Source organism: Typopeltis vanoorti, chromosome 11 (genome assembly GCF_054136105.1).
Source record: "Typopeltis vanoorti isolate ZY-2024b chromosome 11, IOZ_Tvanoo_1.0, whole genome shotgun sequence".
Taxonomy (NCBI): domain Eukaryota; kingdom Metazoa; phylum Arthropoda; class Arachnida; order Uropygi; family Thelyphonidae; genus Typopeltis; species Typopeltis vanoorti.
The window spans coordinates 72,265,103-72,287,920 of record NC_143559.1 but is presented as its reverse complement, the minus strand read 5'-3'; the positions used below and the strand labels follow the sequence as shown (position 1 = coordinate 72,287,920).

The 22,818-nt window shown below is 35.6% G+C and overlaps 1 protein-coding gene across 1 annotated transcript in view; it reads right to left on the bottom strand.

Moving 5' to 3' along the window:
• LOC150101724 (transmembrane protein 62-like) overlaps window positions 1–22,818 on the bottom strand; it is a 365,932-nt gene that overhangs the window by 219,516 nt on the left and 123,598 nt on the right. Inside the window, exon 8 of the mRNA XM_090399895.1 lies at window positions 14,562–14,686. Within this exon, the coding sequence (XP_090256021.1) occupies window positions 14,562–14,686 (125 nt within the window). The remainder of the gene's footprint in view (window positions 1–14,561; window positions 14,687–22,818) is intronic.

Below are 22,818 nucleotides of genomic sequence, written 5' to 3'. Positions count from 1 at the left end.
CTGTTTTCAAGATGAGATTACCCATCTTGGGATAACTCTAACCTCAGGTCTCTCTCTTGATACAGATATATTACAAATACTGCCTTCTTTGCATCCACAAAAAAACTAGTTTCTCTTTCATTTGAGGTGTCACTTTAACTCCAAACCGCTCCTAACCCAATACAAGTCACAAATCCACCCAACCATTGAATATTTTTCTTACACCTCGAGTGGTGCCCCAAAGAGCTCCCTAAAAGTACTGGATTTTGTACAGAAAAGGACAGTCAGATTAATTAATAATCTTTCTCTTTCACACAAGTACTCAGTTTCCACTGCTTGCATCTTCTATAAATACTTCTACGACTGCTGTTCATCACATAAGGTCATCTTATTCTTACATCAAAAATTCATTCCATTTTGTCTAACAGATATCAATTTTGCATGTATTATCCTCTGGTATCCTTGCAATTCTCAACATTGCATCCTATTTAGTAAAATCCCATAAATTATATGTGAAACCTTACTGGGCATTGTTTTCTACTAGATATCAACCTTATTTGAACATCACTTCCAATCCAATTTTTTTTGTGGAACAAGAGCAAATTGGACTTGCAATGAGTGCACCCCCCCCCCTTTGCTTCTCCTTCATCAGCTGACCTTTTTATGGAGAACTTTAAGAAGTCTTTGTTTTCTCTCAAGGTTGCCTCTAAAGAAGGTTTTTTTCTAGAGTGCTCAACATAAAATTTGGGAAATATGGTGATTTGATATTTAAATAAAGAACTATTCCTTGATACTAATATAATTATCTTGCCTCAAGTAGTAGTAATTTAGTGAACAATCATAAATTAATTTGACAATCAATATATCATTTTACAAACTTTATTATTTTTCTTAAACCTGAAATAAAAAAAATATTGATGACTTCCCTACTTCACTGAATTTTATTGCAAAATATGGAGATTTATAATAAAATATTGAACTCAGGTGTACAAATAAATAAATAAACTGAAGCATGCAGCAGTGGTTTAATAAAATCAAATGAAAAAAAAGTTTTTTAGAATAAAATTAAAACAATGTAAAAATATGAACAAAAACAGTATAATAAAAAAAATTATAACCTTGTATCTCATTTAGAAAAAAGTTATGAAGATGGAGATACAAGTATATAAATACTTCTGTGTTAACCAGTACAGCCTGTTTTTGGAAGCTGTCTTTGGAAACTGTGCTGAACAAACATCTCTCTGTCATTATTTGGCCCTGAGGGCAGAAACTTGTATTAGTATGCAATATCAACTATACATTGGTGGACAGCAAAATTTCAGGATGTGTCATCAAATGATAACCATATGATGCGTTTTTTTTTTTAAACCATTTGAAAATTAGTGCTTTATTCATCTAAATGTTATGTATATCTTGCTAATTCTTTGCATTTATTCTCAGTTTATATTTGAAACAAACTTAAATATCAGCAACTAGAAAAGCCATTCCACAACCACTTCCAAATTTCCTCTTTAAAATCACACTTTTTGCTTGACAGGTATCAAATGACTATGATTTGTACTTTTGAGGTGAAGTGATGGATGAGTACTATCTATATTAGCTTTCATATAAATTTTTCCACCAAAACTAAAGTATTAGCAAGTGCTCTCTGGAGCTGAATCAGATAGTCTAAGCTTGTGGTTGGAGTTTTGGGAAACCACTAAAGTTTTGGAGAATGCTATAATGACTTGCATTCTCAAATCAAATTTATAATTGATTTGTATAAGACAATACTACTTTTACATCTCCCAGACAGAAGTCTGAGACTTTTTCTTTTTTTTTGAGTCTGCATCAGTGCCAAAGAATTCTCCAATCTTTCAAGAAATACAGCTGCATCAAGTAACCCCAAATTTGAGAGATTTTAACTAAGATATCGATATCTAAGCCCAAAACTTCTTTATAATTTTGAAATAATAATAATAAAAATTATAAAAATAACTTTAGCCCACCCATGGTACTAATGTGTTATATAGGTTCATAACCTTTCCATTAAATATCTGGCTGTTATTGAAGATGCTAGCTTGAAAACCAGTAAAATGTCAACCAGCCTAATTAAGGTTTATTTTTTTCTACTTGTGTTAAATTTCTATGTTAAAAATCAAAAATGAGTTAGTCAAATCCTAAATATTTCTACATTTGAAGTACAATCAATTCATAAATTAAATAGCAATAGTTTGTTATACAGTAAGTTTACTGTAATGAATTTCCTTTAGAACAGTCTTCATATTGAAGAATTTAGGGACACAAAACACACGTGTTGAAATGATTATTTTACTAATTATTAATAAAATAACAATTGAAGTTTCGACCCCTATATCGAAGTCATCATCAGAAGGATACATGTGTATAGGAACCAAGCTACATGTTGTTGCACTCTATAAAGGTAAATTAAATCTACGTTGTCAACTAATCTTTTTCTTAGCCTGACCTCTAGTGTTAAAAATAATAATAATAAAATAAATGAAAACGACACTAAACTCTGCTAAAGTCCTCATGTACTAAGATTCTTCTGGAATTGTACAGTTCATATTGTTGTACTACGATTTTCTTTTGGATTTGTACAGGTTGCTATTGAATGTTCCGAAAAAAATAAAATAACATAAAATAATAATAATAATAAAATAAACGAAAACTACAATAAACTCTGCTAAAGTCCTCATGTACTAAGATTCTTCTGAAATTGTACAGTTCATATTGTTGTACTACGATTTTCTTTTGGATTTGTACAGGTTGCTATTGAATGTTCCAGGAGAAAAAAATAAAATAAAATAAAATAAAATAATAATAATAATAAAATAAATGAAAACTACAATAAACTCTGCTAAAGTCCTCATGTACTAAGATTCTTCTGGAATTGTACAGTTCATATTGTTATACTACGATTTTCTTCTGGATTTGTACAGGTTTTTATTGAATATTCCAGAGGGGAGGGGGACAAAAAAAAACAAAAAACACCTTCATTAAAGTCTTCTTGTATTGAGATTTTTCTTTGTGGTTGCTATGAAGGTTGCAGATGGGTCCTCCACATTCTTGGAATGGTTAAACCATCATTTTTATTCAAATTTGGATTATGTATATAGGTGGTGACATTGCAGAAACGAATAAACTAGTAGATTATATGGGAATTGTGGTGAATGAAGTGGAGGTGAGTAGTCTATTGCAAAACCTCAATGTCAATACATCTGTGGAATTGGATGGTTATATCAGCTCATGTCGTACATGAAGCAGCTAAAGAATTGTCAGTACCCTTGACCATTTTGTTTAATTTAAGTCTCGGGTCTGGGTTAGTCCCGAGCAGGTGGAAGGAGGGGAAAATAGTTCCACTGCATAAAGGTGGTTCCAAGACTGCTGTTGTAAATTACCGACCGATTAGCATATCAGGAATCACTGTCAAGGTCTTAGAGAAATTAGTCAAGAAAAGAATACAGGATTGGATAGATGAAAATGGGATATTGTATGTGGGACAACATGGTTTTGTGAGGGGTAGATCATGCCTCAGTAACTTGCTCACGTTTTATAACACAGTGACGGCTGAACTGGATAGGGGTAATGGGTTTACAGTGATACTACTGGACCTTGCCAAGGCCTTTGACAGGATACCACATGGAACCCTAATCAGTAAACTGGAGCAGATGAGGATAGATATAGGGTTGGTAAGATGGATTGGAGGGTGGTTGAAGGAGAGATACCAGAGAGTGGTTTATTCAGGAGTGGAGTCAAAAAGACGTCTTGTGACTAGTGGAGTGCCGCAGGGCTCTGTTCTTGGACCACTGCTTTTCAATTTGTTCATCAATGATATTGGAAAGGATTTGAGAGAAAGTGTTCACTTGTTTGCTGATGATGCAAAGTTGGGTAGAGCAATTGTGAGTGCACAGGATGTCAAAATTTTACAGGATGATTTGGATAGTTTGGAGGACTGGGCTAGGAAAAATGGATGTCAGTTTAATGTGGCAAAGTGTAAGGTTATGCACTTTGGGGTGAAAAGAACAGCAGCAGTATATCGCATTGGTGGAACCGTACTCCAGGAGATTGATGAGGCCAGGGATTTGGGAGTGCTGGTGGATATGGAGTTGAAGTTTACGGAGCACATTGCAAAAGTGACTAAAACAGCTCATCAAATCACTTGGCTTATGAAAAATACTTTAACATGCAGAGACAAACAAGTTGTTGTTCCTCTGTATCGAGCCTTGATAAGACCCCATCTGGACTTCTGTGCCCAGTTATGGGCACCAGGGTTTCTTCGTGATGGGGAGGAAGTGGAGAGGGTCCAGAGACGAGTGACCAAGATGACAGCAGGTCTGTGGAATGAACCTTATGAGAATAGGTTGAGGATTTGTGGGTTGCAGAAATTGGACGATAGGCGAAGGAGGGGTGATATGATTGAGACATTCAAATTACTGAAGGGTTTTTATAAGATTGATCCAGAAGATATTTTTGAAAATATGACTGGTGGTGGGAGGACTAGGGGCCATGCATGGAAGCCGGGCAAGAGCGTGGTTGACAAGGGTGTTAGAGCTAGGTTTTTTACTTGGAGAGTGGTGAATGAGTGGAATAAGCTTCCAGAGTCTGTTGTGGGTGCTACGACCATGAATGAGTTCAAGGCAAGATATGTTGAATAGTTGTTCCAGACATGATGTTAGGGCCTCCCTCGATGAGTCTGTCGACTCCTTGGAGTTTCCCGGAACAATAATAATAATAATAATGTATAAGTATTTCACATGCTTCTTTGAATTTTCTCTCGAACCAGGTTTTGGTGCAGTGTAGGGACTTGGTACCTTTCCAATCAATTCCACAGAATTGATTGGAAAAGGTACCAATGTTAATATGTCATTTGTGTTCATCCTTCCTGATTGGGATGGTTTGCCCTGTTTCCCCTATGTATGGTATGTTACATGTGCATTGTATTTTGTAAACCTCTCAGTGGGCTAGGTGTGGCAGAGGATCCTTGGCTGAACTGAATAGGTGTCTTAATTTTGTCGGGGGTTTAAAGGTGGTTTTGATGTTGTATTTGTGTAGTGTTCTGTCTATTTTTTCGGAAATGCCTCTAACATATGGTATGGCAATAGCATTCTTGAAATCTTTTTTGTTATTAGTGGTATCTTTGTGGAGGATCTTATGAAAAGTTTTTATACTATATCCATTTTTTAAAAAGGTATGTTTGATGGTCTCATATTTATGGTTAAGAGCTTGTTCATTTGAACAGATAGTTTGAACTCTGTGTTTAAGGGTGCTCATGACCCCTAGTTTTTGTGTTGGGTGGTGATAAGAAGTTTTGTGTATGTACTGGCCTGTGTGTGTAGGTTTGCAGTAGACTGAGAAGGAGAGGCAGCCTGAGGGAAGACATGTGACAAGTGTGTCTAGGAACAGAAGAGAGTTGGTTTTTTTTCATTTCAATGGTGAATTGGATACGTTTCTGTTGTTTGTTCAGGTGGCTAAGGAATGCATTGCTTCATGGCCGTGGGGCCAAATGGTGAAAATATCTTCGACATATCCGAGCCAAATTTTGGGTTTTAGGCACGTCGACTCTAGAGCTCATTGCTCAAGGCCTTTCATATAAAAGTTAGTTATTGGGGAAGAAAAGTGGTGAGCCCATGGCTGTACCCTCTTTTTGAAGGTAAAAATTGTTTTGATGAAATACCCGGAGCTGAGTACGTGGGCAAAGAGGGCCGTGATGTTGTGTGGAAGTATGTTCTATAAGAGCAAGATAGTATCATTGATTGGGACATTAGTGAAAAGGGAAGTTATGTCAAAGCTGACTAATAGATCTTGGTCGTTGAGTGTAATGTTTTTAATTTTGTTTATGAAATGATGTGTATTTTTTATGTAGGAAGGGGAATGAAGTACCAATTCCTTGAGTGGCCGCTAATTTTTGGCTAAGTGGTAATTTGGGCTGTTGATTCCTTCCACAATAGGACAGAGTAGTGTGTCTGTTTTGTGTACTTTTGGCAGGTCATAAATTCTGGGCGCACAGACAAAAGAGAGAGAGTTAAAAGAAAGAGTTCCTTTAGAACAGCCACTGCTGCTTTATAAATTTAGTCAGGACTTTGTAATAATTTAGGATGAATGAATGTAGTATAATCAGATGACTGAATAGTAGTGCATGCCAAGGAAGTTTGCCACAAAAGTGACTATTATTAATCAGTTTTTTTGATGCCAACATTTGGTATATTTACTTGTTTTTTTTTTCAAGTAAATACACCAAACTATTTGCAGGAGTGGTTGGTGAATCCATTTTCCAACCAACAGACTATGGGTTCCAATCCTATCATAGGCACAGAGTTTGAGATTGTCTTTAAGTGATAGATGAATTTCATTAACAGAGTGAGACCAGTGTTCTGCTTAATGGAGGCCTGAAGTGGTTGAAAAAGTTCCATATTTAGTCTCTAGAGCAGTATTTCCAGACCATATAAAATACAAAAATAAAAAATAAATTAATAAAAATAAAATAAAATAATAAAAATAACTTTAGCCCACCCATGGTACTAATGTGTTATATAGGTTCACAACCTTTTCTGGGCAGAAGTCACAAAAAAAATACTGTACAGAAATATTGCACAATATTTCTGACAATATATATATATATTTTTTTTTTTATGACAATCCCATCCATGAAAACTTATAGCACATTAGTAAAAAGGTGGACAGTCTGACACTCCAACAAGCAGTACAGGGTGAGCAAACTATTTGAATTCTGAAATTACAGCATAATTATAGTAAACTGCTTTAGAGGTAAATTCCCTCTCCATCATCAAATTCCTGCCATGTACCCTCAAGGGGTGTACAGGATATGATAGTACTACATGAAAAAAATTACATCATTACTAACTTCCTATCTACAATTTTCCTCCAAATCAGTCTGTTACTTGTCAAGACTCCAACATTATCAGATCTTATATTTCTATCGTCTAAGGCACTTTGTACCATATCAATCCACCTATATCTTGGTCCTCCTCTAGGTCGTTTTGCTGCCAACCTGGCAGAAAACACTTGTTTTGCTAATCTTTCCTCGACCATTCTGTCTAGGTGACCATACCACCTGAGATTAGCTCTACAAACGCATTCCTGGATGCTGACAATGTCAAGTTCTTTCCTAATATCCTCGTTTTTAATATGATATTGCCATTGATGCCATCTGTTCACGCCCATAATCTTTCTCAGGACTCTCATATCTGCGGTCTCTACTCTTTGGTCAAGTGTTTTACTTCTGACCCAGCTCTCAGATCCATAAGTTAAAACTCGTTTGAACACTGTCTTGTGTTCAAACGTCTTGTGTACACAGCTAATTTAGTGTTCCGACTAATTTCTCTCTTATTCCAAATGTTGAAAGTTTATTTTTCACTTGGTTGGAGTATAATAAAATTAGTTTAATCCTTTATCCAAATGTGAGCAAACAAAGTTTGCACCTGAAAGTATCTTCAGGACTGGGGTAAAGTGGTACAACACCAGGGCAACTCGTTGCAAAGGTGGAGCAAGCTACCAACTATCCTATCTCAGTATCTCCAATAATGCAAAACACATCTCCTTGCGGATATGTCTAATGTTACGCATTAAGGGAAGGGCAACTACCCAGACTAGTTTCGACCTTTATTGAGGTCTCTTCAGTGGGAGCCAGGGCCAAGTAGAGCTACCAGGCAGAAGCATTAGCAGGTCATCTCTACCTACAGGAGTTGCCAAATTGTGTGCCACCCTTAATGCATAACATTAGACATATCTGCAAGGAGATGTGTTTTGCATTATAGGAGATACTCAGATAGGAGTGTTGGTAGCTTGCTCCACCTTTGCAACGAGTTGCCCTGGTGTTGTACCACTTTACCCCAGTCCTGAAGATACTTTCAGGCGCAAACTTTGTTTGCTCACACTTGATTAAAGGATTAAACTAATTTTATTATACCTATTCCAAATGAATTTATTCAATTGACTTCCACCATACCAGCTTTGCTGATTCTGTTGTCTATTTCTATATTTAATTTACCATCTTCAATAAAAATCGTGAATAAGTAGCTGAAATGTTTCACTTGTTCCACAGGTTCTCCATTCACAACACAGTTAACATTTTCAATGATTCTGCCTATTTTCATTGTCTTTGTCTTTTTATTGCTGACTTTCATACCATATCTATTACAACAGCTATTCAATTTAGTCAGAGAATCTTGCAGACTTGTAGCGGATTTATTTAGAAGTATAATATCATCCGCATAAAGCAAAGAGCTGACATTAACATCTACAATTTTGATATCATGTTTAATACCACTTTCCTTCATAATGTTATCCATATAGATAATGAATAACAGAGGGGATAATGTACATCTTTGTCTCACACCTGATTTAACATTAAACCATCTCCGTGTACTTCGTTCAATTCTAACTGCTGACTTACAACTCAAATAAAGACTAAGTATTGCTTGATATAATGCCCCATTGACACTATATAACTGCAGCGGACTGAATAGCTTCTCTCTTGGCACCTTGTCATATGCCTTTTCCAAATCGACAAAACTTAAATACAGAACTTTGTTATATTCCCATGCTTTCTCGACTATTTGTCGTAAAGTGAAGATCTGATCCTAACAGCCTCTATTTGGCCTGAATCCAGCTTGTTCTTCACCAAGCTTTTCTTCCACAATTCTTCTCAACCGTTTCTCAAGTATACTTGCATAGATCTTGCCAGGAACACTCAGTAGGGAAATACCTCTGTAATTCTCACATTGTTGTTTGATTTCCCTTTTTATATATGGGTACTATGAGAGTTCTACTACAATCATCGGGAATTCGTCCCTCTGTCCATGCTTTCTGAACTATGCAGTGCAGCCACTGTACAACTCTTATACCACCATATTTCAGCATTTCTGGTCGAACATCATCTACTCCTGCTGCCTTTCCACATTTCAAGCCTTTGATGGCTTTTTCTACTTCAAGTATGGATATGTATTCCTGACTGCATGCCTGGTCAGTGTTTTCATCACTGCTTGTTTCATTTAGCAGTTTTTCAAAGTAATTACTCCATACTTCAAGGATATCTTTTTCTCCTGTTTTCATGTTACCTTTATCATCTCTAACTCCTTTTACAGCACTCTTTCCTTCATTCCTAAGCTTCTTCAACAACTTCCAGAATATTTTGCCACCTTCTTGATATTTATTTTCTATATTCTTGCCAAAGTCCTCCCATGACTTTTGTTTAGCTAGTTTTACACAGTGTTTAGCATTCTTGCATTTGTCTCTATATTCTCTAAGAGCACAAGCTGACTTATTTGACAGGAACTTTTGATATGCTTTCTTCTTTTCCTTCACTGCCTCTTTAACTTCCTGTGTCCACCAGGGAGTTCTGATTTTTTTTATCCTTGCAGACAACCTCACCACATGCCTCGTTGGCAGAATCAATGTTTTCTTCAGAGTTTGCCACTGAATCTCCAAGGTTTGATTCCTGTTCTCAAACTCTTTCATTTTTTCTTCAATAAGCTTTGTATTTCAGTCTGCAGTTCACATCTCAGAGCTGCTCAACTTTTATTCGCTTTAAAACGTTCTTACACGTTATTCTTTTCAATATGAAATTCAATTTTATCCTGCTCAAGACTAAATAGTGATCACTTCCAATTTCAAATCCTCTGTACACACTGGTGTCCTGCACCAGGGAGAAAACATCACTATCAACGATAACATAGTCAATGAGACTTTTCTTATTTCTAGCCTCTTCTATCCATGTGAATTTGTGCACATTTTTATGTTGGAACATGGTGTTAGTAATAACCAGTCCATGTCCTGAGCAGAAATCCAACAGATTGCCATTATTATTAGCTTTGCTCTTTTCTCCAAATTTTCCCAAAATATTTTTGTATGTCTGACAATCACTTCCTACTCGTGAATAAGTAGCTGAAATGTTTAGTTGTTTTCGCCAGGGAACCAGGGCGAACAGCGAAACGTCAGCTACTGGAACAAATCTGAAAACAAACCCCAACTCAACATCACCAGAGTTAAAAATCGGTACTATCAACATAAGAAGCCTGAATGGCAAAGAAATGGAGCTAGCTGAAGAATTAGATAAGTACCAGATCGACATAATAGGGGTGACTGAAACAAAAAAGACAAAAACTGGCGAGATCTTTCTGAGCAATAAATACAAAATGTTATATTCAGGCAATAACAATCAAGGAAAAGAAGGAGTAGCCATAGTATTCAACACAAATAACGAGGCTAATCTGCTTGAATGGCAATCAGTGTCAAGTAATGTGAGCAAATATGAGAATGGGGAACTGGACAATGAAACTTATTTGTGAATATGGTCCCACAAAAGGTTCCACTAAGGCAGAAGTGGAGGAATTTTTTGACGCTTTAGAAAAAGCAACTGACACAATGAAAAAGGAAAAGTTGGTCCTTGTTGGGGATCTAAATATCATAGTAAGAAATTATTGTCAGACATACAAAAATATTTTGGGAAAATTTTGAGAAAAGAGCAAAGCTAATAATAATGACAAATATCTGTTGGATTTCTGCTCAGGACATGGACTGGTTATTACTAACACCATGTTCCAACATAAAAATGTGCACAAATTCACATGGAGAGAAGAGGCAAAGAATAAGAAAAGTCTCATTGATTATGTTATTGTTGATAGTGATGTTTTCTCCCTGGTACAGGACACCAAAGTGTTCACAGGATTTGAAATTTGAAGTGATCACTATTTAGTCTTGAGCAGGATGAAATTGAATTTCATATTGAAAAGAATAACATGCAAGAAAGTTTTAAAGCGAATAAAAGTTGAGCAGCTCTCAGATGGGAACTGTAGACTAAAATACACAAAGATTGTTGAAGACAAAATGAAAGAGTTTGAGAACAGGAACCAAACCTTGAAGATTCAATGGCAAGCATTGAAGAAAACCCAGATTGATTCACCCAGAGAGGCATGTGGTGAGGTTGTCTGCAAGGATAGAAAAATCAGAACTCAATGGTGGACACAGAAAGTTAAAGAGGCAGTGAAGGAAAAGAAGAAAGCATATCAAAAGTTCCTGGCAAATAAGTCAGCTTTTGCTCTTAGAGAATACAGAGACAAATGCAAGAATGCTAAACACTGTGTAAAACTAGCTAAACAAAAGTCATGGGAGAACTTTGGCAAGAATATAGAAAATAAATATCTAGAAAGTGGCAAAATATTCTGGAGGTTGTTGAAGAAGCTAAGGAATGGAGGAAAGAGTGCTGTAAAAGGAGTTAGAGATGATAAAGGCGACATGAAAACAGGAGAAAAAGATATCCTTGAAGTATGGAGTAATTACTTTGAAAAACTGCTAAATGAAACAAGCAGTGATGACAGCACAGTGGTAAAAAACACTGACCAGGCATGCAGTCAGGAATACATATCCATACTTGAAGTAGAAAAAGCCATCAAAGGCTTGAAATGTGGAAAGGCAGCAGGAGTAGATGATATTTGACCAGAAATGCTGAAGTATGGTGGTATAAGAGTTGTACAGTGGCTGCACTGCATAGTTCAGAAAGCATGGACAGAGGGACGAATTCCCGATGATTGGAGTAGAGCTCTCATAGAACCCATATATAAAAAGGGAAATAAAACAATGTGAGAATTACAGAGGTATTTCCCTACTGAGTGTTCCTGGCAAGATCTATACAAGTATACTTGAGAAACTGTTGAGAAGAATTGTGGATGAAAAGCTTGGTGAAGAACAAGCTGGATTCAGTCCAAATAGAGGTTGTCAGGATCAGATCTTCACTTTTACGACAAATAGTCGAGAAAGCATGGGAATATAACAGAGATCTGTATTTAAGTTTTGTCAATTTGGAAAAGGCATATGACAAGTTGCCAAGAGAGAAGCTATTCAATACGCTGAAGTTATATGGTGTCAATGGGGCATTATATCAAGCAATACTTAGTCTTTATTTGAGTTGTAAGTCAGCAATTAGAATTGAAGGAAGTACAGGAAGGTGGTTTAATGTTTCAGGTGTGAGACAAGGATGTACATTATTCCCTCTGTTATTCATTACCTATATGGATCACATTATGAAGGAAAGTGGTATTAAACATGATATCAAAATTGGAGATGTTAATGTCAGCTCTTTGCTTTATGCGGATGATATTATACTTCTAAATAAATCCGCTACAAGTCTGCAAGATTCTCTGACTAAATTGAATAGCTGTTATAATAGATATGGTATGAAAGTCAGCAATAAAAAGTCAAAGACAATGAAAATATGCAGAATCATTGAAAATGTCAACTGTGTTGTGAATGGAGAACCTGTGGAACAAGTGAAACATTTCAGCTACTTAGGCACGATTTTTAGTGAAGATGATAAATTAAATATAGAAAGAGACAACAGAATCAGCAAAGCTGGTATGGTGGGAAGTCAACTGAATAAATTCATATGGAATAAGAGAGAAATTAGCCGATAACTAAATTAGCTGTATACAAGACAGTGTTCAAACCAGTTTTAACTTATGGATCTGAGAGCTGGGTCAGAAGTAAAACACTTGACCAAAGACTAGAGACCACAGATATGAGAGTCCTGAGAAAGATTAGAGGCGTGAACAGATGGCATCAATGGCAGTATCATATTAAAAACGAGGATATTAAGAAAGAACTTGAGATTGTCAGCATCCAGGAATGTGTTAGCAGAGCTAATCTCAGGTGGTATGGTCACTTAAATAGAATGGGAGAGGAAAGATTAGCAAAACAAGTGTTCTCTGCCAGGTTGGCAGCAAAACGACCCAGAGGAAGACCAAGATATAGGTGGATTGATACGGTACAAAGTGCCTTAGATGATAGAAATATAAGATCTGATAATGTTGGAGTCTTGACAAGTAACAGACTGATTTGGAGGAAAATTGTAGATAGGAAGTTGGTAATGATGTAATTTTTTTCATGTAGTACTATCATATCCTGTACACCCCTTGAGGGTACATGGCAGGAATTTGATGACGATGACATCCTGAAATCCAATAGATTTTTGCCATTTTAACTATGTCATATCTTGAGTTCGCAAGCTTACTTTCAGGATCAAAATCGTTAGAATCAGAAACTACACACCAAATTTTCTTCCCAACTCCGTTCTTGCAGGACTGCTTAAGTTCTGCCCATGCCTCTCCAATGTTGTCAATTGACATTATATTTCTTCCAAAAATCTTTCGCTGAAATTTTATCTTCACTGTCAGTACATGTAGCTTGAAGTAGCTGTGAAAATGTTCTGTGGATATAATAACTTTTGAAAGTTGCAATAACACCCTGATCCATGGGCTGAAGGAGGGATGTTGTGTTTGGTAGAAGAAAAATAACTGTTATTCTCATCACTTTCAGCATTGCTTGAAGGATGTCCTGGTGCATTGTCCAGAAACAGAAGAATTTTGAAGGGACATTTATCCTGTCACAATAAGCCTTCAATTCAAGACATGGTTCATCGCAAAAGTAGGACCGAAACACAGCACCGGTAATACATGCTTTTTTATTTGACTGCCATACAACAGACAAATTCTCCTTTGAGTGGCCCTTGAGTGTGTGTGTGTGTAGGTTTTCGGAGTGATAAACCATCAATGGTTAGTTTTATGATCTCCAGATGCTTTTCCTCCTAACAGCACAGTGAGATGGTCCTTGGAAGCTTTAAAACCTGGGGTCCTGTTTTCTTGCACCGATAGAAATGTTCTACTAGGCATGTGCTTCCAGAACAACCTGTTTCGTCAAAAGTGAACACTTGCTGAGTCAAATAACCATGTTCCTGAACACTTAGAAATTTTGCTAGAAAGTTCTCAGCAGCAACATCAGCTCCTGCTGCCTCGCCAGTCTGTTTGAGATTATGAAATCCATGTCGCACCTTGAAACGAAACCACCCAGTACTTGCAGCAAAAGATTGTACTTTAGGATCAGGAATCGAAAGCATTCAAATCATCAAATAAACTTTTCGCTTAGCCTGGATAATCAAGGTGGATAACGCAACAGCACGTTAATTTTCATGTTCGATCCACTGGCCCAACATCTTTTCCAATTTCTCCATAATTGGTGCCCTTGTCTGTGTTATCTTAGTTGTCGACATTCTCATCACACTTTTACAACTTTCTTTTATTTTCTCTGCTTGATTTCTTATTGTTCTTAAAGTTGATTCTGAAATTCCTGTAGCTCTGACTATGTTGACTGTGCACTCGTTACATTCATGCCTCTTCATAACTTCTAATTTTTCCTCTAGTGTTATAGCTTTTCTCTGTTTTTCAGTCCTGGAAATATTTTGATCACAATTAACTCTCTTTTTCCCATAATGTTTTGCTTTGCAGAAGACTCCAACGATGGAACTTACCAGTTCTACACCTTCTGTTAGACTGACATGCAGCACGATGCCACATTGTCAAAGCGGTAAGCGCACAAAGTCACGTGACCATACACAGGGTGACTGCAAAATTGCTACCGGTTGCGATTTTTTAAAATTAACGTTTTAAGATCGTGTTATATCGAAAACGTGTAAAGTGAGATCACGTATAATGAGGGATACCTGTACATCACTTGTTTAAATCATTGTTGAACATCCTAACTAAAGTAAGTTTTTTTTTCTCCAAACTAACCTCATAAGTTCCCTAGCACCAGGATTTGGAGCAACTATTGTGGAAGTAGGATAATGACCAAACCAAATTGTCATATTACTGCCTTTACTTTTCTGTAACATTTGTTGCAATAAAGTATACTCGTCCTAATAAAAGAAAGATAAAAACATTACGAAATTATGTTAGAAACAATATTCTTTGAGCAAATAAAATTACAGTTTTTAACATCTGCTTCTATGGTTATGAGTATTAATAAATGGTATAATCATGAAAAAAGAAGAAATTTGTTTATTCAATTAGGTTCTCATACACTTTGGTGTGATTCTTAAGGAATATTAAAAAGATTGAGACAAAAGGTTAAAGAGAAAAGTTTAAAACATATCTATAAACATTAACAGAATGTGACATTAAAAAAAAAAAAAAAGCAATAATAAATATCATGCTGCCTATGTCACAAATTGTTGATTTAGAATATACATAACCCATCATTACCTACATCTGTGAAATCAAGATGCTTTATGAAAGAGAATACCATAACTAGTTGGATGAGATCTTGATTTTTGCTACAATGAACTGGACACTAGATCATCTGTGAAAGCTTCTTTAAATTTTATATGGTATTTTTGTTAGCTGGCAGTCAATTTCATGTCTTCCCTCTTTTTAATGAAAGATTAGACTGACTTGTGTACTTTTTTTCAAGTACTTTAAATGTTCTTTCAAGTAAATTTCTCCCAACCAGCCCATCTTTCCTATGTAATATATGCAGAAGAGCAGAAACTTTTATATAAACCCGATTTCCTTCAAAGGTGGATAAGGGTGTGTTTTGGTTACATTTTTACCGTTGACAGTGATATTTTCATGCTGGTTTAGGGTAGTAACAAGAGGATGCAGAGATTGTGAAATTGAAAGTGATAATCACTTAGTTTTAAGTAAAATAAAAATTAATATCATGCTTAAAAGAATGATGATGCATAAAGCTTTAAAAATAATTAAATTTAGGCAGCTTTTACAGTAAACTCTAGCACATCATCTATATAAACATCATTTAAGTAAAAAAAATCAAACAGTTTTAAAATAAGAACCAAAGCTCAGAGTCTCAGTGGAAAACTCCAAGAAAAACATTGAATGATTCAGCTATGAGGCATGTGATGAAGTTGTCTGCAAGGATAGAAAAAAAAAACACCATAGTGGACACAAGATGTTAAAGAAGCAGTCCTAGAAAAGAAGGAATATTGGAAATTTCTAGAAAATAAGTCAGCAGATTCTCTAAAAGAATACAGAGAAAACTGTGAGAGCTAAGCATGTGTAAAAGTAGCTAAATACCAATCGTTGGAAGACTTTTGGTTTTCCTACAATATCAGGAAGGTAGGAAAATATCCTGGAGTCTATAGAAAAAGCTCAGAAATTGTAAACTCTTAAATCATTAAATGAAACTATCAGTGACTGAATAGAGAAGAAAACAAATGAGAGAGATGAAAAAAATGCAAACAGGAGTATATCAATACTTCAGATAAAAAACCTATCAAAAGCCTGAAATGTAGGAGGACAGTCAGAGTGGATGATATTTGACCAGAAATGCTCAAATATGGAGGTATAAAAGTTTACAGTAGCTACACTTGCACAATTCAGAAGGCCTGACAGGGGTCAAATTACATATGAATGGAAAACAGCTCTCATAGTTCCCATCTATAAAAAGTGGAATAAACAATGTGAAAATTACAAACCTGAAGAACAAGTTGAGTTCAGGCAATTAGAGGTTGTCAAGCTCAGACTTTCACTCTACAAAATATTGTTGAGAACTTCTGATAATATAACAAACATCTGCACTTAAGTTTTGTATATCTGGAAAATGCATTTGAGAAGATTTGAAGAGAAAAGCTGTTTGAAATACTGTGACGAAAATAAGAAAATGCAAAAATTGATTCACCCATGAGAAATCCTCATAACACTGGCTGCAATAAAGGGGAAAAAAAAATTCTACGAATGATGCCTAGTGAAACTTAAAACAGTAAAAAAACCAAGTACAAGGTATCACTCTACTATACATCAAAAATGTCAGATAAAATAGCCATGGTTCCCAATCAGTACAATATAAAAGTGACTTTCAAAGTACTCTGAGGGGGGAAAAAATAGTAAAAATCCTAAGATCACATAGACAACCTCTTCTACTTCCAGAGAAATCAGGTGTAAACAAATTTTCTGCTCCCCTGGAATGTTATGTACAACAGATGGGCTGCATAAAGAGATTCTTATGAAAGAATATTAGAATATGTAAAAAAAGCATACAAGTCAGGTGTAGTCTTTCAAGCAAAACAAAAACATGAAGTAGTCTGTCAACAATGTTCAATGGATATATCTAGAAATTTAAAGAAGCTTGCAGATATGATCCAGTGTCCAACTCAATGCAACAAAAATCAAGGTCTCATCCACAACTACATTGGTTTCCATAAATTAAAGGGTTACAATGTTAAAATTACATGGGATAAAATTACACTGCCAAAATTACACAAGGATGAAATTACATATAGATAAAAATACACTAACAAATTTGTGTAATTTTTTCATAAGAAAAAATTACACAAATTTGAATATTCACACTGAAGTTTCTTACTTTAGAGTTTTTAAATTTTTATGATGAATTTTATATTTATTTTCAGATAAGAGTTCCATTAATTTTGTAATACTTTATAAGACCTACCTGTTGACTTTATTCGATTAAAATATTATTGGTATTTTGTTGTCAAATTAAACACAAACTTTCTTAATATTGCAAAAATTACTTTTATTTTAAAAAATAATAAAAAACAAACACTAAGTCATAAGCTATACAACATAAAAAATCCAATCGTCTATTAGAGTTGTAATTTTGTACAATATTTGAAATACGTTGTTTTAACAAAACGTACCTACGACGTCCTGGGTTTCGTTGACCAGTTAAATGCTGCAAATAGTTTGTATGTTGTAAAGATAATTCTTTAACAATGTTATCCAAAAATTTCCAAACAGTTGAATGGGAACACTGAAAGAGCGACTGAAATCCATAGTGCCATCCTTCGATACAATACAGTTGGCTGCAGAGTGTCTATGGTTCCAAGTAGAAATATTGAATAGAGGTTGTCTATTAGTGCCGTTCCTGAGCTGTCGACCTCGAATATATGTACGTTCGAAGCAAAAGAGAACTTGCTCGATTTGTTCATTATATTCGTCTAAATTAGAGAACAGATCAGCAACTTCTAAAAATGTTTCTAACACTTCTTCTTCTGGTAAAAGTGCAAGTGATTGTAACATTTTAATGTGTACTGAAAATGACTGATTGGATTCATATAGAGATTTTAGTCCACATTTGTTTACTTTGCATATAATAGGTTGTGATAAGTGGAAAAAGCAGCCATCAATTTCCATGTTTTCAAACATGGTACAGAAAGCATTCATTGCTGCTGTTTCAAAATCGGTAAAAATTTTTCGTGGTCAAGCTTGAGGAATTTTCTCCAGTAACATGTTCAGCATCTTCACGTTATTTCTTTCTTTTTCCCTTAATAGAAAAGCTAGTAGCCATGGAAAAGCGAAACCTGAATCATATTAGCATGGATAGTGTATAACTGATAATATATTTCTGGAACTACTTTAAATGTACCATCTGCTAGTCAAAAATCGTCAACTACAGGTTGATCTAGAAGAGTCTTGTGACCAATTAGTATTATATGTTCTGGATCTTCTGCCCCTTAATAATGAATAATCCATTTAGAGTACCTTTCTAATATTTCAAAATTTTTATTATCTGGATTTGACGGAATGTTTCTGATTGTTTTAGCTTTGGATCTATTTAATCGCCTCGTCGTGGAGCTCTTCTTCAGTAGGCACATTTTTAATCCGTCTGAACACAGTCACTAAACTGTTAGCTATAATTGCACGAGCCATTGTGCCTGGATTCAACATTTTTCTTTTCATTGATTTGCAAGTTGATGAGCTTCAGATTCAAAAGTCCTATTAACATGACAGTGTTCTGAAGACTCACGGATAATTTCGTTGTCTCTGGTATGGAGCAGCGATTGACAATGTAAAGTTCTAAACTTTGCACAATGCCAATGAATAGTAGTTTCACGGTGACGAACAAACTGAAATCCTTTGTAAATTATAATTTGACCACCTTTATTACTAATGCCATACTCAAAATCAGCCATCGGTAAATTAAAATTTATTCCAAAATTAAAATTGCTTCCAATGTGCACAGAAGACATGAAGGTGGTCTGGTCTGTATGCTAGGTGACTGGTAGCCTGCGTGTCCATATCCCAACATCACAAGAGAAAAAGTTTGAAATGGACCAAGTTCCGCTTCGAATGGACCCAAGATCAATGGGGTTGTATGTATATATGCGAGTCCCATTTTGCTCTACAATACTAAGAGTACTGTAATCTGGAGAGAACCAGGAACATGTTATCATCCCTCTATTATCCCTGAAAGACACTTTTGATGGAGGTAGCCTGATGGTTTGGGGAGGCATCTCATTGGGTGGGCATACTAAACTATATGTGCTTCCTAGTGGAACCATGAATGTGGCAACTTACAGAGACAGGGTCCTGGATCCCCTATTGGTCTGTACATGGATGTGATCGGGCAGATATTCGACAAGACAAAAATGTTCATCCTCATTGAACAAAGCTCATGGACCAATATCTTCAAGAAGAGACTATCGTATGTATGGATTGACCAGCTAGGTTTACTGACCTTAACCTACTGAACATGCCTGGGAATGTGTTGCTTCTTCCCCCCCCCCCTTTCCCAAAATCTTGAGGTACTTAAAGCTTTGCAGGAGCAATGGTTGTTATTACCAACTGAGCTCCTGGACACCATTATAAACAGTATGAAACTCTGCTGTGAGCACTACATTGCTGTGAGGGGTAACCAAATTCCTTATTGAGGCACTTTGACCTGACCTTGTTTTTAACCATTGTCTTCATACACCCATTTTGTCAAATTTACAATTTTTATGGACATTTCTTTCACATCTCATATCATATTGCTTTTCACCAAATTGCATAAAAATTCACACAGTTTTTGAGGTATCATGTTTGCTCTTTGTTCCTTAATTTATGGAAACCAACATAATTAGAATCCTCCTTTGTAAAATATCTTAATCTCACAGAGTTAGCAATGGATGTGCATTCCAAATCAACAATGAAACACACACACACAATATATTCAACCTGTTGTGTTTATTAATTCTTTTTTTTTTTTTTAATGTAACATTTTATTAACATTTTCAGATATAAGTTTAAAGAGTTGTTTATATTTAATATCTCTTATGTCAACATCTTTGAATATATTTCTGAAGAATGAAGAAGCACACAAGTATGTAAGAAACCTTTTTTTTGTGATTATACCAACCATCCCAAATAGTTAAGTTTAGCAAATGTATTTAATTAGCACTCATTTACACATTAGTTACTAAGCCAAAACAAAATGTTCAGCATATACACCACCATGGAATAATACTCTGTACAAACAAGGTTATTACTATATAGCATGGTATATGCTATGTACACAGATCATATGCCAAAAGAAATTTAAAAAAAAAACTCAAGAATGAACGCATTTTAATAATGCGTTCATTTTAATATGCTATCATGGCCTCTGTTAAAGTCTCTGTTAGTAGACAAAAAAAAAAAAAAAAAAGTTTGGTATAATAACACCATCAAATCCAGATTTAACGTTTTTCAGGGCGTTTCTTTTTATATTAATTAGAAGGAAAAACAATAAACCATGCTATATTAAGATTTAAAAAAAAATAAAGCATATTGTAAGAGACCTGAAACAAAAATTCCAGCTTTGCTTCATTCAGAGCCTACACTGATGCCCACAACATCTGCAACAATCATCAACAAGGCTAAGTCTAACTTTGAAAGGAATAAACGTTGAACTCACTTTCTACATCAATGGCAGTCATGCATCTGGTTCCCCATGCAAAAAGATGTTGGATGCAATAATAAATTTAGTTTAATCCTTTATCCAAGTGTATGCAAACAAAGTTTGCGCCAGAAGTATCTTCAGGACTTAGGCAACTTGTAGTAAAGATGGACCAAGCTCTCATCACTCCTTGTCTCAGTATCTCCCATAATGCAAAGCACATCTCCTTGCAGACATGTATAATGCTATGCATTAAGGGAAGGGCCACTACCCAGACCGGTTTCGACCTTTATTGAGGTCTCGTGAGTGGGAGCCAGACCCAGAAGAGGTGATACTAAGGCAGAAGCAATGGAGAGGTCATATTTACTTATACGAGTTGCCAAAAGGTGTACCGCCTTATTATTAAATTACTCTGGATTTAGAGAAAGATGTTGGAAATTTATTTTCCACTTGGTTAGACTATAATAAATTTAGTTTAATCCTTTATCCAAATGTATGTAAACAAAGGTTGCAACTGAAGTATCTTCAGGACTGAGGCAACTTGTAATAAAGGTGGACCAAGCTCTCATGCTGGATGCAATATCTATTCATCTGAGCTCCTACCTCAAGCTTACCAAATGATAGTACTGCAACATAACCTAAATATTAAGCTGACCTCCCGAGATCATTCTTTTCAACCAATTTCTGCACAGATGATCAAGGTAAATCATTTGCAATCTTTATATGAACATAGCATTACACATCCTCTGGCTTTCCACCAGAAGGACATTAGAAAAATCTTATCAACCTGGATACTTAAAAGGTTTGTGGTCTTGATGGTATTCCACCTCATGTACTCAAGAGATGTACTTCTGAACTAATCTGTCTCATCTCTGCACTATATTACACTCAGTTGGTATCCACTTAAATCATGGAAGCAAGCTCATATACAGCAAAAAAAAAAGAGAAGGATAAGTTGTCTACCTTCAAAATATCAATCTATTTTATTTATTTTTTATGTTGCTCCCACCCATGAAAGGTTATTTATAAACCTACAGTACATCATACACTGTCGATGGGCTAAGGATTTTTTTTCTATTTTCATTAATTTTATATATATATATTTTTTTACATAGTCTATAAACTTTGCTCTAGAGACCAAACATGAAACTTTTTCAAGCCACTTCAGGCAATAAGCAGGGTGGTTGTCTCACACTAGACAATGAAATTCATCTCACACCTAAAAGCAACTACAAACATCCATGCCCATGGCAATATTCAAACATATGGCCTATTGGTTGGAGAGAGGGTATGATAAACCACTTGGCCAACTAGGCTGACAATACTGCTATCATCAGTGTTAAATGTCTAAAATGAGAGGTCATCAATAGCAAACTTCTTTGGACATCTGGAGAACTGTCAACTAATCAATGACCAACATAAATTTTGTTCACTGACTAGTTGACCAGTTTTTGGGAATCTCACATTGCCTACCTCTGAATATATGCCATGGAAATGATTGAGGGAAAAGTTATGCTATTGTATTTGACATTTCCAAGGTATACGATAGTTTGGCCCAAAGGGTTGCTTGAAAATTGCCATTTTATGGTGTGCCTTTGAAACTGGATACCAGTTTCCCCTTGGATCACTCACTGTGTGTTATGGTGCATTATTCACTTTTCAGATTTTCTTACTAATGCAAGTGCTCCTCCAGCTCATATCTCACCCTCCTCCTCATACATAACTTTCTGATTGATCTCAAATTCAGGTCTGTGAGAAAATAACTTCTCACTGACCATTTTGCTGCTACTTATATGGCAAACCTTGCACAGTGCTGAAACATCACAAGCTTAAAGATCTACATGTAAGCTGTAATCTTCAATACAATCGAACAGGAAATGAAAACCTATTCAACATCAATGCTTAAAAAAAAGTATTTTTTTTAGCAAAAAATGATCTGTTCTTTCTTTTCTGCTTACTTTTGTTAATGCTCAGCTCAACAGTCAAGATGAGATTTTTCTTCTTGGACTTACACTCCCCAGCTCTTTCTGGCCAAAAATACATCAGTGCTATTTCATCCTCAGTTTCCATAAAACTTAGCATTCTTTTTTGCTCATGACATTACTTTCATCTATCCAGCTGCTAATTCTGTACAAATCCCATATTCACCTAATCTTAGAATACTGCACTAATATTTGGGGTAAAGTACCAAAAACCTCTAAAAATTCTCGATTCTGACCAGAAGAGGGCAGTTCAGCTAACATTGATTCTGCCAGAGAGGCATGTGGTAAGGTTGTCTGTAAGGATAAAAAGATCAGAACTCCCTGGTGGACACAGGAAGTTAAAGAGGCAGTGAAGGAAAAGAAGAAAGCATACCAAAAGTTCCTGTCAAAT